Genomic DNA, 16,245 nt, shown 5'->3' on the forward strand with positions numbered 1-16,245 from the left:
CCATTTAGTCGTTTAATCAAGTTCGTATAATAGACCTTCTTTGATTTGCGAATTAGCATAACTGATTTGTTTTGAAAAAATTTAAACTGGCTTTTGTAGTAGTTGTTGGTTTTGTTATGTTTTAATTTATTATAATAGTAGTCTTTCCTTTTCAGTAGAGCAAGTATGGACTCATTCATCCATGGACATATGGCGTAATCATAGCTGTGTCGTGAAGCGTACCGCAATTCTTCTATCGCATTTGTAATGCAGTCAATAACGTTTTGACATTCCGTGTGAACATTGTCATTGTAGAGGTTATCAAAATCTGTAGTGAGTAAGATGCTGCTTACACGTGGATAGTTAAGCCTTGTCGAATATTTGTGGTGCGTTTGGCGAAAAGAACGCAAACAATCCCGAGGCAAAAACAAAAATGTTGGACAATGATTAGCAATTGTGGTGTCATAAACACCTGCCCGTACATCGATATTAATATTGCACAAAATATGATCGATGAGAGTTGAAGACATGTTGCAAACACGAGTGGGGGATGAAATCACATTTTTAAGATTAAAGGACTGTAGAAAAATATGTACTCATAGCAGTCATCTCTAGACAAGTCGATGTTCATGTCACCACAAATAATAATTGGATTGCAGACATGTATTAGAGGGTCAATAACAGTTTCCATCACAGAGATGAAATTATTAATACATGAGCTAGGAGGTCGGTAAACTACGCCTATAACAAGACCACATTCAAGTTTCACAAAAAGGGTTTTGGCACTTTGGTTGCTGTACGAACTGTTAACTAGGCATTGAAACCCGAGCCTGTGGCTTATACAAAGTGCGACGCCACCGCCACGTGCTGCACTTTCTCTAGGTTGCGATTACATCGTGTATCCAGGTATTTTTATTTTTTCATCCCTTCTTAGCCATGTTTCTGTTATCGCGATGATGTCGTAAGAAAACGAGTGTTGCAATATGTAGGTTAAAAATACCTCTAGATTTCTGTTAATACTACGGATGTTGCAGTGGACTAAGGACAAGAAATCATGTCCTTTCCATGTTTCTTCAATATCTGCTAAAGTCTTCATTTTTCTGTCTTTTTTTACGCTTACTCCACCTGAGCAAGGCCCTCTGCGCATGTCACATGCAGTACACACGAATTTTCTGTTTTCTGCATGAGGATCTTCCCATCCGACACCCAAGTGAATTTCCAGTTATGTTCCCTCTTTGCACTCAGCGCTTTGCTTAACAATACGTTGTTCGCTGGACACAAGTGTTCATTAATAAAAATTGGAGAAATATCGTTAAAGCCAAGAAGAGACGTGTTTATTCTGTGTTTTTTAGCCGCTTTAAACTCTGTCCCTGACCCTTGTCCCTTGTCGGGACACAAACTGAACTACGACATTTTGTTTCGCCTTGTCTTTTGTGGGAGCCCGATGAATTACCTCTATGTCTGAATCCTAAATTTCAGATTCGACACAGACAGCAATAGCTTTCATTATTGCGGAAAGGTTTTCATGTGGAGCCACAGGAATGCCTTTCACCTCCAAATTGTTTTTGCGACTATGCTGCTGCAGGTCGACCAGTTCTTTCTTAATTTCTTTCAAGTCTTTTGAAAGGCAGGTGTTCTCATTCATAATTTCCTTATTCCTGGCTTTGACTTCAACAAGTTCCTTCCTTATTTCTACGATTTCTGTCTTGAAAGTTTCAAATTTTTTATTAATGAACTCCATGCCCTTCCTCACGTGATTGAGCTCCGTTTCTATGACTTTTTTTATTTCGGCGTGCTGCTTATCGAGTCGATCTGACAAATCTGCAAGTACCTTAGCTACTTCCTTCACAGTCGAAAGTGGCTTATCAGACATTCTATTGGCAATAGACAGAGCAATCCAGAAGCCTAAGTGTTGTATCTATTACGAAGTAGGTAGTTACTGACGTACCTGCGTAGAACAAGCAAGCGGTTACTTGTCGATCGACCCTGTGGCTGCCTGGATTGCTCCGCTATGACGCCTTCTTTCGCCGGGGCAGCGTTATGTAGCCGCAGAGTGACGTCAATGCTGGCTGGAGCGCAGACACAGTTTGCAGCCTGGCCGCTGTAAGATGACTTGCCCACGACCTGGTGCTGCGCTGCTAGCAAGCTTCACAGCGACGTGGTGGCGAGTGATGATCCCGGGGCTGTCTGGCGATTTCAACTGCGTAGAACAAGCAAGCGGTTACTTGTCGATCGACCCTGTGGCTGCCTGGATTGCTTCGCTATGATGCCTTCTTCCGCCGGGGCAGCGTTTATGTAGCCGCAGAGTGACGTCAACGCTGGTTTGAGCGCAGACGCAGTTTGCAGCCTGGCCGCTGTAAGATGACTTGCCCACGACCTGGTGCTATGCTGCTAGCAAGCTTCACAGCGACGTGGCCAGCGATGATCCCGGGGCTGTCTGGCGATTTCAACTGCGTAGAACAAGCAAGCGGTTACTTGTCGATCGACCCTGTCGCTGCCTGGATTGCTCCGCTATGACCTGGATTGCTCCACTATGATACAACATGGCCTAGAATAGTGAGCTTTCGGGCGCCGAAACAACATTTTTTAAAGTTAAGTTGAAGTCTCGCGTCAGTAAGGCATTTCAGAACTTGCCCGAGATGGGTGAAATGTGTCCGGAAATCAGTGGAAAAGACAACTATGTCATCCAGGTAGCATAAACATGTGTTCCATTTCAGGCCACGTAAAATATTATCCATAATTCTCTCAAAAGTGGCTGGAGCATTACACCGGCCGAAAGGCATTCCGATGAATTCGTATAATCCGTCAGGTGTTACAAATGCTGTTTTAGGTGCTGTTAAGGGACTTGCCAGTATCCGGAACATAAATCCAGCGAAGAAAAGAACTCAGCTCCCTGCAAACAGTTGAGGCTATCGTTGATGCAAGGTAACGGGTAAACGTCCTTGCGCGTTATCTTGTTCAGACGTCGGTAGTCGACGCAGAATCGAATCGAGCCATCCTTTTTCTTAACGAGGACGACTGGTGATGCCCAGGGACTCTTGGAAGGCTGCAAAACGCCACGCTTGAGCATGTCGGCAACCTGGTGGTCATTGACACGGCGCTCAGAGGCGGATACTCGGTAAGGGTGCTGCCGTAAAGGTGCATGACTGCCGGTATCTATCTGGTGAAAAATGGTTGATGTGCGGCCCAAACAGGAAGCATGGCTGTCGAAAGAAGCGCTGAACCTCTGCAGGAGAGCAATAAGCTGGCTTCATTCTGAAGATGACGTGCCATCGTCGATGGAGCAGTGGAAAGCGTCGAGGAGTGACTGATCAACCGCAGGGTCACAAGTAAGTGCGCCAAGGTCCGCAGAAGTAGAAACGGCAGGAGAGTCAAAGATGCAAAAGGTGTCAACCGGTTGAACAAGGCCTAGGCATTCACTATGAAATAAAGCTATAGGGCAGGCCGTGGGATTGTCGACCACCATCTTCGTGACGCCACTGCGAAGAGTAAGGAGAGCAAAGGGCAGCGGAGAACATCGCCGGCGAATGAACACTTCAGAGGGCGTAAAGAGAACAGTCCCATCAGAAATAGCGTCGCACGACACAGGCACAAGCAGGGAAGAGCGTGGAGGGACAGCATTGTCTTCGGACACAAACAGCTTAACACTAGAAAGGCCGTTTTCGATACTCTCAAGGTCAGGAAGTGCAGAAAGTTCGAGTTCGGTGTGACAACAGTCAATAATGGTATTATTATTTGCACGGAAGTCCCAGCCTAATATAATGTCATGGGAACACGAGTGCAGCACGACAAATTCGACGGTATACAGTAGACCTTGAATGAAGACGCGAGCAGTACAGGCAGCGAGAGGCGTCATATTTTGAGCGTTCGCGGTTCAAAGGGGGAAGTCGGAGAGAGGCGTCAAAACCTTTCGTAGTGTGCGCGTCAGAGTTCAGCGGAAATTACGGATACGGCGGCTCCTGTATCTACAAGTGCCAGGACGTCAATTCCTTCGACAGAGACTTCAATTACGTTGGCTTGAGAGGGACGAGGACTTGGGCATTGCAACGTGGACGCAGTTCGTGCCTCGGGAGCTGAGGCCATCAGTTTTCCTGCTCGGTGAACACAGGGCGGCGCCGCATCGGAGAAAGTGAGCGACGACGAGGAGATGGTGAGCGGTGGGTAGATGCGGTTGGACGGTCAGGGGAAAAGAGGTAGGAAGGCTGGAAGGCGAAGAGGAAAACGAAGCGGGGAAAGGTAGTGCTCGCCGGATGTTTTGAAGAGGAAGCATGCAACAACGACAATGGCGCGCCACATGACCAGCACCACTGCAAGCAAAACATATTGGGCGGTCATCGAAGGTGCGCCACTGGTGAGGGTAAGGTCCGAGTCGTGGTTAGGATTCGGAAAATGCTGTCGTTCGGGTAGCGGCATAAGAGGAAAATGCCGTCGGTAGTGAAGCGGCATAGATAGATGGCGGCAAAAATGTCGGTGGTCGATGCATAGAGGGTGGCAAGAGCGCTTGTAGATGAGATCGGGAAACTGCTTCAGCGTAAGTGAGAGGTGCCGTGACTGGTGTATGCTCAGTGGCTGGAGGAACGGCTTGAGATACTTGCTCTTGAAAGAAGTCGCAGATCGTAGGATGCAAAGCAGGTGGTGGTTCCTGGGCAGAAGATATCAAAGATAGCTGGCGGGCGACTTCTGCGCGAACGAATTCCTGAATTTTCTCGAACAGAGCAGCATGGTTGTCGTCAACTGCAAGGCTTGACAGAGAGTCGGCGGGTGGGGTGGGACGTCGGGTGTGAAGCCGTTGCCTGCGCAACTCGTCGTAACTCTGGCACAATTCTATCACTTCAGCGACAGTGTGAGGACTCTTCGATAATAACATTTGAAACGCGTCGTCCTGAATACCCTTCATTACATGTCTGATCTTCTCCTCTGACATCGACGCATTCACCCGTTTGCAAAGGTCAACAATGTCTTTGAAGTTCTCTCCGGCCTCTTGGGATCGTGTGCGCAAACGTTGCTCTGCACGAAGCTTTCTTACTGCTGGCCGACCGAAAACTTGGGTAAAGTTGCTCTTGAAGACCAACCACGAAGTGAGGTCGGCTTCATGGTTTAGAAACCATAGTTTTGCAAAGTCCGTAAGATAGAATGCGACGTTTTTAAACTTGGTAACATCGTCCCACTAGTTATGGGCACTCACTCGCTCATAAGATGAGATCTAATCTTCAACGTCTTTGTCATCTGTGCCAGAGAAGATAGGGGTATCTCGTTGACGCAAGGCACCGGCACAAACCAAGGTGGCCGGCGCCGTTGGAGGAGCTGGAGGAGTGCGTGTGTCGTCAGGCATGATGGGGGTAGAGTGTGACTCCAAAGTTCCAGGATGGGCGAAACCCAGCACCTCCACCACTTGCTAAGAGATTTATTAGCAACGGGCACGAACAGGTAGCAGTCACAAGCGTTCCGCGAAGGACAGCAACCACGAGCTCATGCCAGTAGCGATGGTGCTGTGGCGCAGGCAGGCTACTCTTCTTCCTTACACAACATTTGCAGCTTCATCTCAAGTGGCACAGCTTTGTGCTTTGTTGGTGCCATCATCTGCATACTGGGCTTTCTGCTGCTTCAAAGCTACTTCTGTGGCACATTTCTGCGCTCACAGAGAGAGCGAGAGAAACTGTAGAAAGCACGAGTGCTACCGTGCCACTTCACTTTTCCCTTTTCACTTCTTTCTCTTTCTCTCTCTTTTCTGGACGAGTATGGCGCATGGTCATAGGCAACATGGATGCGAAGCAGCTGGTGCCCTCGCGATGCTCTTTGTGGTTTCCACAAGCAATGTGCAGGTGGGACGCGCGGTGCAGTAATGGGGGCAGATATGAACTCACGTAGGCAAACTTTTTGCCCTGCCTCAGCATCGTACATAAACTCAGCAACACAAATGTCAAGCTCAGTCTGCATAGAAAACACCGTCCAGAAGGCAAAATTTTTATTGTTCTATCCGATATGCGGCCATAACATATTGCGATATATGCTTTTTTTCTTCTCATAGCTCTAATGCACAAGTTGATATCCTTAAGCCGACTCATTGTTGTAACCAATATACAGTAAAAAATAATTTGAACTCAGTTCATTCGAAATTTCGGTTAATTAAAGAAACTTGAGCGATCGCATCATTTTCAATGCAAATTCACTGAAAAATTTGAGTAGCCCGAGCGGCTCTATCTGGATAATTCGTAGATTCCGGCTGGCAGCAACGTGCAACCCTTAGGTTAGGGTGCTACATACAGTTGCCGACCAATTTCTGGACCTCGCGAATACCAAAAAATAGTCCAAAAAACCCGTTCAGTCAAAAAAAAAAAAGGCTTAGAGTGACTTGAATAATGCCCTGCCTCATGCTATGCTGGGAGGTGATCAGACTTGCTTGGATTTGCACAAGAGTGACGTCTTCTCCATATACAGTATGACAAGAGTGTCGCCGTGTTGGCGATCTCTGCCATAGGAGTTTGCCATTGAGATCACAGAAACGAGCTTCGCACCACTTGGCTCTCGCGAAGGAACAGGAGGCGGCCCCGAGCACACAAATGTGAAGCCACACGAACACTCACAAAGATGCAACGTCTCCGAGACACACCTGCTCTGTGGACAGACTACGTGCAAAATGGCAACCAAATTTTTAGGGGTGGAGGGAACAGATCTTGCATTAAATGACTATGAGACTATGACGATAGTGATGACCAAAAAAATAAAGAAAAAAGAAAAGGTGCTGTCGCCTGGAGTGTTTTGTCAGCCATGGAAGAGGGGGTATGACCTTCGAGACCGGAGAATGGCACTCGCTACCTTTTATAGCACACTCCTCCCAATCTTGGAGGCTATAGAGTGGGACACTAAAAGCCAAGCCAACAAAAAATACAACATGGCGGCCTCCAAGAACGCGTAGCGTAGTTCAGAACGAGCAATTTAATCTGGAAAATCTAACTTTGAACCTCAATTCGTCCACGAAATCGGCCATGTAAATGCATTAGCTCAATGGGAACCCTGACGGTGCATTTATGAAGTCCAGAATATCCACAGAGTGCGAACGATTGGAGTTAAGTGCCCGCTTTAGACGTGGTTATCGATTCTGTGAACACTGTTTGCCATGTCTGTCTGCAGCTTTCTTGAGTGCAGCGGTGGTGATCTGTGTGTGCTACGTGCTACAAGCCAGCTGGAGAATGTGGCATTTGGGGTGGCAAACTGCCGCGCCAAGCAATCCAATGTCAATGATCACTTCCGAGTAATCTTTCTTAGACACGGAAAATAAAGGCGATTTCTTTTTGCAGCGACTACTTGCTTGCTTGCTTTTTTTTTCATTTTGGTTCATTCGAAAATATGCTTAATTCGAAGAATTTTCGTGGCCTGGCTGCCTTCAAATTATCGAGGTTTTACTGTATCGCGATACATGGTATTGTGATAAGTGGACTACGCTGTACACATTTATATATTTGGGGATTTGAAAAAATGAATGATGCCATTTACTGCTTTGTAAGGGGCTGGACTTCTTCTTTTCGTTTTTTTAATGTGGACCCACAAGTTTGAGTTATACCCAAGTAAAAAACAAACAAATTTGTGCCTTTGTTGAAAAACAGCTGTGCTGGCTGCCATGTACAAAGATTTTGGAAAGACTTTAGTTTAGCTTCATTTGCTGCCCCATTCATAGTTGCTGGCAGCTTGCGGCTGGAGCCGCTGCAATGTGGTTCCCCGCAAGCATTCGACAAAATGAAGTTGTCCTGGCACGTGAGCTCAGCACTTGCACAATGGAAAAACAAATCGCATCAAAACGTGAATGAAATGTTGCGATCAATAATACCCGCACACTTTTTAAGACAATAAAGGAGTGACAATGTACGCACAAAGCATGGAAAGCCCGAGTGCGCAGTGTGTGCAGTGACAGTAACTGTATACAAAAGACTGCACAGGCAAAAAGCATGATGGCACAAGCCATGGGGTGCCAAGGAATTAATTTCGTGACAAGGCCAAGTGGTTAAGCCAATAGAGTTCTAGCCAAAATACTATCAACTTCAGATGCAGCTAAACAGGTGACCAATGAAGAGAGTGGAGATATACCATTGTGCGAGTACAGTCGACAAGGCACATAACAGAAGCGGAGGTTAGAAAGGGACACTCCTCAGCGGTAACTTGCCAAGGCATTATCATAAAAAAAAAACTTGCATGCATGCATGCACACACACACGCACACACACACACACGCACACACACACACACACACACACACACACAGGTGATGGTTGAAGAAAAATGTGCACTCACCAAGGAAAAAACGAAAGCAAACAGGTTTTTCAGCATTTCGATGCCCAATACAAGTGCCTTGTTCACTGTATCCAGCATGCTCACCTTCTCAAGCAACCAGCGGCCACAGCTGCACATACTCAGCAGGCCAAACACAGCTGCCACAATGACAAGCCCCACACCAGAAAAAAATCCTGGAACCCGCAGATACGTCTGGATTTGCACCTGCACAGAACACAATATGGAGACCGAGCACAAAGAAGCTTCAGTGCAACCAATTCCAAACTGTGGCTGCTGAACACTCATGCAAGACAGAAACTTTGGCCAGCTGGTGCAGCCTGCTGTATGTAGTAAGACCTGCATTTTTTTCTCGTAATCGTGGCAGGATGCACCCCACACACGAGTTGGGCATGAAACTACCCGTTAAAAGCACAGGCGATGTCGCAAATAAAGTACAAGATAATGCTAACACTGGCTGCATACATATTTATTCGAGACAACAAGCAATGAGCAAGGTTTTATCGCTCTAAATGTTTGTCCATGTCTTCACGAGAGCTGACTATGTGTCCTCGGCACATTTTCAAAAATGGTAATTCTTGGTTCTGTCTATGCCGTGGGAAATTCTACCAACTATGAAACTTTTAGCAGCAGTATCAACCCCACGCCATATGGTCAAGTTTCAATCTATGGTGAACCCTTTACGTGAAGCATCCTCCATTTCGGTCAGCATAGGGGATTGCTTGCTAAAACCACATGTAGCATTACATATAGTATGTAACGAGATGTAACAAAAACATGTAATACCTTAATGTCGGCTACATTTTGCAATCATGCTGCCCACATGCCTTGCTTTGGTATCACTGTAGTGGAGAAAGAAGCCATTACTCGACTGAGTTGTTGTCATGCCATGCATTTAGCCACTCAATTGGCGTTCAGAGAGGCATAGCTCAGCAATGCGTTTGTCAGTTCGAGTGTGAGTGGTCACATTTGAGAGAACTCACTCAGTATATAGGTAGGTATACAATTGAACCTATTTATAACAAGTTCTGCGAAAAGTGATAGTTGTATTAGTAGTTGGTTATAAGTGGAAACAAGCTAAAATTAATAACAGTGAAGATCATGGCGGCAGTTACAATTTGACATTACTTGGGTCCAAAAATTGCAATTTTAGTACCTTACTTTTTGTTCCCAGCACTTTATCCCATCTAGCTAACCATTTCCGTTAAAAACATCACCTAAAGAATGAAATGCGGTGTGGCTTTCAAAATGGTGCAAGGCTGGTTCTGATCACCTGTCATTTTTAAACTAAGACCGCAGCAGGCACCATTTTTTCTTAGAGAGCTTGTTATATATTTTACTATCGGCAGGACACAAGTGTATTCTGGATATGACATCGAAGTGTTCCAGTTGACTGGAAGTGGAAACTGCTGCAGCATGCTGGCATTTTGCAAAGGTCTTACCATTACTGCTGCAGCATCAGTAGCATGTGCACCTAGAGGTGTGAACTTAAATGATTTCTAAGTGGCTTGAAAAAGAACGAAGTTGAAAAGCTGTAACGCCATCGCAAAGTTTATTGGCAATGACGTAAACAAGGTGTTGACGAATCGCGATCTCTCGAAGAATTACATAGTAACGTCTGCCGGCCGTAAACGAGAGTGCGACTATCGTGACCTCCCGATATTGCCCATGGTGCCGCATGGGGAACTGCGCAAAAACTTAAGTGCCGCTGCCGTGGCCTTCGCGATCACACCGGCGCATGCACTGATAGCACTGTTTTATTGCCCAGAAACTTTTGCTTAGGTTAAATGCACAACAAACAGGTCACAGCAGTCCAGGAAGATTTTCTGAGAGTTCTCCAGCATGGTCAGCAGCCGTAAATGGGACATTGCCTTCAACGATCAACGCAGCAGAGGGTGTTGAGCTCGAGTAACATCAAGGTCCGCTGATCGGCAGCAGTACCCTCCAGGCTTCTCGTTTGAGTCCAGTGCTCTCTCCGAGACCTTGGGTTATTTCGCGCCCATGCAGATGCAATAAAATGTTCCAGTGACCAGCGTGCGAAATTTTGACATTAGAGCAGCACAAACCACAGAATGCCTACCTTTAGACTTTGTGCAACTTCTGGATGAATGGAAAGTAGGCCGAATAACAGGGGACAAATGCTTGAAAGTACTGCACCCCAGCACCACTTCAGCTGCTTGTACAAGATCATGTGCCACAGCTCTGGCGGAACCGCATGAGATACAGGAACGATAAGGCTAGCAAAGGTGAGCACCTACGTTTCCGCAAACGATCGTTGGTTTTGGATTTGTATACCAGCCAACAAATTCACTGTTGCCAACATAGCACCGTGAATGGGTGAGATCCAGCAGTTATAGCGACTCCATAAACCAACGCCCATTGCGTTCGCAAGTTCTGAACACGGAACATGAAAAATCATAAAAATATAGGTGGCCATACAGTACTTGTAAAAATGTGCGGAAAATCAGGCACCTTACGATAAAATAGTAAAACTTGGTACATATGCGTCAGGGTTCCCATAGAGCCAATGCATTTTTGCAACCTATTTTTCCAACAAATTTAGGCCCCAAAGTTTGATTTTGCAGACCGAATCATTCGTTCCAAGCATGAGAAATTATGTTCCAAGCCATGCTACCTGATCTTGGAGGCCACCATGCTGGACTTTCCCCTGACTTGGCCAGGCTTCACTTCCAGTGACCCACTTTGGCCTCCAAGATTGGGAGGCGCACGCTATCAATAGAGTGTGCCCGCCATCCTCCTGTCTTGGAGGCCATGCCTGATCTTTCTTGGCTGACAAAACACTTCAGGGGATGCCACTTTTTTGAACGCAGCTCTTAGCTCTTTGCCTACTATAAGGAAAATAGGCTTCTTTGTAGCTAACACCAGATTTCTTTTTTTTTTCTGAAGGAACTACTGCTTTCAGTATTTTATGTAATACAAAAACGAAAAGCAGAATAAATGCACTTTTAATGCATAAATGTTTTATTAACGAGATGCATGTCATAAATAATGATATAAGTTGCCAGAATCAAGATTATGGGATAACGTTGAAGGAAGTATGTAAAGACACGCGTGTATCTACTAAGAAAAATATATAGCAAAAATTAAGAAATACAAAAAATGCATTGCCATTAATAAGCACTACCTAGAAAAAAAAATTTTAATTCATGAGGAATTCCACTACAAAAATTTAACTGCAAGCACTACAGTTGGGCGTGCCAGGCTGCAGCCACCGATGTACCAAACTGGTTTGCATCATCGTCGCCCTGCGAAAGTCCGATGAAAATACAGTATCCTCAGACTTGCTGCTGCTCGATCCATAAATATTATCAGCCACAGATGCAGCAGAATCACGAGATCTGCGACCTCTTGAAGCCGCGCCACGCTCTCGCAGGCAGCCTTTTTGCAAGGTATCTGTATAGTGCAACAAACCAAGGACACAGGAAGAAACGAAGACGAAGACAAGCGCTATCTTTGCTATCTACTTTGATGAAAGCAAAAATGCAGAAAGGCGAACAGTTTAGAAAACCGAAATATAGTTCTCTTCCTTCATGTCCGATGGTGCAGTATGCCCGTGAGTGGCACGGAAGGTCTCGAATATGGTGTTTCAAACAATTGATAGCAGGCGGCCATTTTTGATTTTTACTTTGACAATCGCAAAACTTCTAAGTGCGTTTGAAAATCTCCACTTGGTAGGAAAAAGGGGAACAGTAAAGAAAACAAAAATATAGTTATCTTCCTTCACGTCCAATAGCACAGTGTGTCTGTGAGTGGCACGAAAGATTTTGAAAGCAGCGTTTCAAGCCACTGCTGGTGGGTAAATGATGCCCAATGGCCCCATACAGAAAGAATTAGGCACCCGTTCCTGCGTGTCGGCATGCATCGGCATACCTCGGCATCCCTTGTGAACGAGCACAGCGAAGGATGAAAGAGCGTATGCGGAAAGTAGCGGCAGATTAAAGACAGCAATACCAATGAGAGTGGGAGAAGGATACAGAGGGACCATGAGGTGGAAAGCAGAGGAGGAGGCTATGGCAAAAGTGTGAGAAGTGTAGCGCTGCACAAGATGGCTTCTGTGGCAACAATGGCTATGAGATGGCATGACAGTAGCACGCATCAGACATGCAGCATGAGACAGACTGCAACGTGCCGCACGAGATAGATTGTATGCACCAGCCAATATATCACGATATAAAATTATGGAGTATTACGTGCCAAAACCATGATCTGATTATGAGGCAGGCTGTAGTGGGGGACTAAGGATTAATTTTTACCACTTGGGATTCTTTAACGTGCACCTAAATCTAAGTCATCATCATCATCAGCAGCCTGGTTACGCCCACTGTAGGGCAAAGGCCTCTCCCATACTTCTCCAACTACCCCGATCGTGTACTAATTGTGGCCATGTTGACCCTGCAAACCTCAATCTCATCCGCCCACCTCACTTTCTGCCGTCCCCTGCTACGCTTCCCTTCCCTTGGAATCCAGTTCGTAACCCTTAACGACCATTGGTTATCTTCCGTCCACATTACATGTCCTGCCCATGCCCATTTATTTTTCGTGATTTCAACTAGGATGTCACTACCTCACGTTTGTTCCCTCACCCAATCTGCACTTTTCTTATCCCTTAACCTTACACCTGTCATTCTTCTTTCCATAGCTCGTTGTGTCGTCCTCAATTTAACTAGAACCCTCTTAGTAAGCCTCCAGGTTTCTGCCCCGTACGTGAGTACTGGTAAGATGCAGCTGTTAAAGACTTTTCTCTTGAGGGATAATGGCAACCTGCTGTTCATGATCTGAGAATGCCTGCCAAACGCACCCCAGCCCATTCTTATTCTTCTGATTATTTCAGTCTCATGATCTGGATCCGCGGTCACTACCTGTCCTAAGTAGATGTATTCCTTTACCACTTCCAGGGCCTGGCTACATATCGTAAGCTGCTGTTCTCTTCTGAGACTGTTAAACATTACTTTAGTTATCTGCAGATTAATTTTTAGACCCACCCTTCTGCTTTGCCTGTCCAGGTCAGTGAGCACGCATTGCAATTGGTCCCCTGAGTTACTAAGCAAGGCAATATCATCAGCGAATTGCAAGTTACTAAGGTATTCTCCATTCACTCTTATCCCCAATTCTTCCCAATCCAGGTTTCTGAATACCTCCTGTAAACACGCTGTGAATAGCATTGGAGAGATTGTATCTCCCTGCCTGATGCCTTTCTTTATTGTGGTTTTGTTGCTTTCTTTATGTAGGACTACGGTGGCTGTAGAGCTGCTATAGATATCTTTCAGTATTTTTACATATGGCTCGTCTACACCCCGATTTTGTAATGCCTCCATGACTGCTGAGGTTTCGACTGAATCAAACACTTTCTCATAATCAATGAAAGCTATATATAAGGGCTGGTTATATTCCGCACATTTCTCTATCACCTGATTGATAGTGTGAATATGGTCTATTGTTTAGTAGCCTTTACGGAATCCAGTCTGGCCCTTTGGTTGACAGAAGTCTAAGGTGTTCCTGATTCTATTTGCGATTACCTTAGTAAATACTTTGTAGGCAATGGAGAGTAAGCTGATCGGTTTATAATTTTTCAAGTCCTTGGCGTCTCCTTTCCTATGGATTAGGACTATGTTAGCGTTCTTCCAAGATTCCGGTATGCTCGAAGTCATGAGGCATTGCACATAGAGGACGGCGAGCTTTTCGAGAACAATCTGCACACCATTCTTCAATAAATCTGCTGTTACCTGATCTGCCCCAGCTGACTTCCCCCTTTGCATAGCTCCCAAGGCTTTCTTTACTTCTCCCGGCGTTACCTGTGGGATTTCAAATTCCTCTAGACAATTCTCTCTTCCATAATCGTCGTGGGTGCCACTGGTACTGTACAAACTCCTCAGCTGTGTACTGTGTAGAACTCCTCAGCTACTTGAACTATCTCATCCATATTAGTAATGATACTGCTACGGGACAATATGTGCGATCAAGAAAAGGCGAGCAGTGTGAAGACGACGACGATTAGAAGCTAGCACGGGCTGTTGCCTCTTGGCCAAGCGCAGCGTATTTTCTTGTAAATATACTTGTACATAGCTTTTCGTCTGCGTCTTCCTACATAACATATCTGGTGGAGGTGGACGTTCCCCGTACCTCGTCACAGAGCTTCGCAGTGGGCGGTACGTCGAGCCTTCCTTCATGGCTCCCGGCGACAACAACTCAACTCCACCGGCTCCGACACCTGCTGCCACTTTGACGACTTACATCACTCTCCCTGCTCCCCGTGATCCTGGCATATTCTCGGGCAAAGATGGGGAAGACGTCGATGACTGGATCAGCCTGTATGAACACGTCAGCCGCAATAACCGGTGGGACCCTACTATTATGCTCGCCAACGTAGTCTTTTACCTCGGTGGCACACCTAGAGTTTGGTATCGCACACACGAAGATGAGCTCACCAGTTGGGATTCACTTAAGACACAGCTTCGAGACTTGTTTGGCAACCCCTACGGTCACCAACTTGCTGCGCGGAAGGCGCTTTCCAGCCGTCTGCAGACGTCAACAGAGCCCTATGTCACGTACATTCAGGACATCTTGGCTCTGTGCCGCAAAGTTGACACCCACATGACTGAGTCCGACAAGGTTGCCCACATCCTCAAAGGCATTGCCGATGATGCCTTCAACTTGCTCGTTTGCAACAACGTAGCGACGGTGGATGCTGTTATAAAAGAGTACCGCAGCATGGAACCCGCTAAAAACCGACGTATTGACCAGCAGTTTGCCCCTCTGCCCAACACCCCAGCGACATCTTCCTGTGCCGACACTCCTCGTCCCAGCAACACTGCCGATGGTACCAGGATCGTGCAGCATGAGATCGAGGCCGCCTATCCGGCTGCCTTCGACTCCAGTCCCACCAACACATCTGCAGTCACGGTCTCACTGATCCAGGCAGTTGTCCGCCAAGAGTTCGAAAACAAGAGTTCGAAAACACCATCTGCTCGGCCCATCATCCTGATACCCACCCGGCTTCTTCGATTCCGCCTCGTCCCGCATCTTCTTACCCACCACATTTCCGCAACCCATTGTCAGGATTGGGGGCTCAATCCCTTCGTCCGTGGTCCTTTGCCAAGATTGGAGTACGGCATGAATTCGGAGGTAGCTGGCCCATGCCGTCGTCCAACTTATTTACGCTGAGATCGTTGAGGTAGTGAAGAACTGCTTCTCATCGAGAACGGGGAAAAGGGGTTTAATTACAGAAATTAACTCAGTCTAACATGACTGTTTGAGAAAAAGAGTAACAGTCCAACATGACTGCATGAGAGAAGTGACTCAGTCTAACATGACTGCTCAAGAGAAGTGTGTCCAACAATCGCACAACCACAGTTTTTATACACTCGATCCGCTGGTCCTACGACGCGGCGGCTGTTCGTTTACACACCACCAACTCGCAGCTGCTCTGAAGACCAGTTTACAGACACAAAGGCACACACATTCCGAAGCCCAAGCGACGGCGTTGAAGGTGGTGCCGTTCCGGAAAATCGACGCCGCTCGAGGGACGCTCGTTGTTTTGCAACATGCGGAACCGTGAGAGCGCAAAAATAAGCCGTTCCCGCGGTAGCTTCTTCAGGCGTGTCGGATCAGCGCCGCGTTGAGGAACTCTGGAATCATTGTCCACACCCCAAACTCGTCTTGTCACAATGTCGAAGCGGGCTGGAGGAAGGCGGCGGATTCCAGCGCAAAGGTCGCTTCTTTGAACGCCTCGCAGCTGCAGCGGCGGAGAGCGGGAGGTGCGCGTCTTGCACCCCTTGTCGTAATCGGGTGGCAAGGTGACAATCTTGTTGTGCAACCCGCCGTTCTTTACAGCGCCTCCATGGCCCCAAAAGTCTCGACTGTCTAGCGCTGACAACCGCTAGGCAGGAAGAGAACGGCTGCTGGTCAGGGGGGGATTGATGTCTTGGCTCGCAGCGACCACTTGTGCCTTGATGTCACCGCCCC

The 16,245-nt window shown here is 46.7% G+C and overlaps 1 protein-coding gene across 7 annotated transcripts in view; it reads right to left on the reverse strand.

The window, feature by feature from the left end:
• LOC135911547 (saccharopine dehydrogenase-like oxidoreductase) overlaps nucleotides 1–16,245 on the reverse strand; it is a 420,598-nt gene that overhangs the window by 94,160 nt on the left and 310,193 nt on the right. For 6 of the 7 annotated variants that reach the window (XM_065443875.1, XM_065443874.1, XM_065443871.1 and 3 more), the window contains exon 8: nucleotides 8,350–8,469. The exons of the other annotated variant lie outside the window; for it this stretch is intronic. In XM_065443875.1, coding sequence (XP_065299947.1) covers nucleotides 8,350–8,469 — 120 coding nt within the window. The remainder of the gene's footprint in view (nucleotides 1–8,349; nucleotides 8,470–16,245) is intronic. 7 annotated transcript variants of the gene reach the window in all.

This window comes from Dermacentor albipictus, chromosome 7 (assembly GCF_038994185.2).
Source record: "Dermacentor albipictus isolate Rhodes 1998 colony chromosome 7, USDA_Dalb.pri_finalv2, whole genome shotgun sequence".
Taxonomy (NCBI): domain Eukaryota; kingdom Metazoa; phylum Arthropoda; class Arachnida; order Ixodida; family Ixodidae; genus Dermacentor; species Dermacentor albipictus.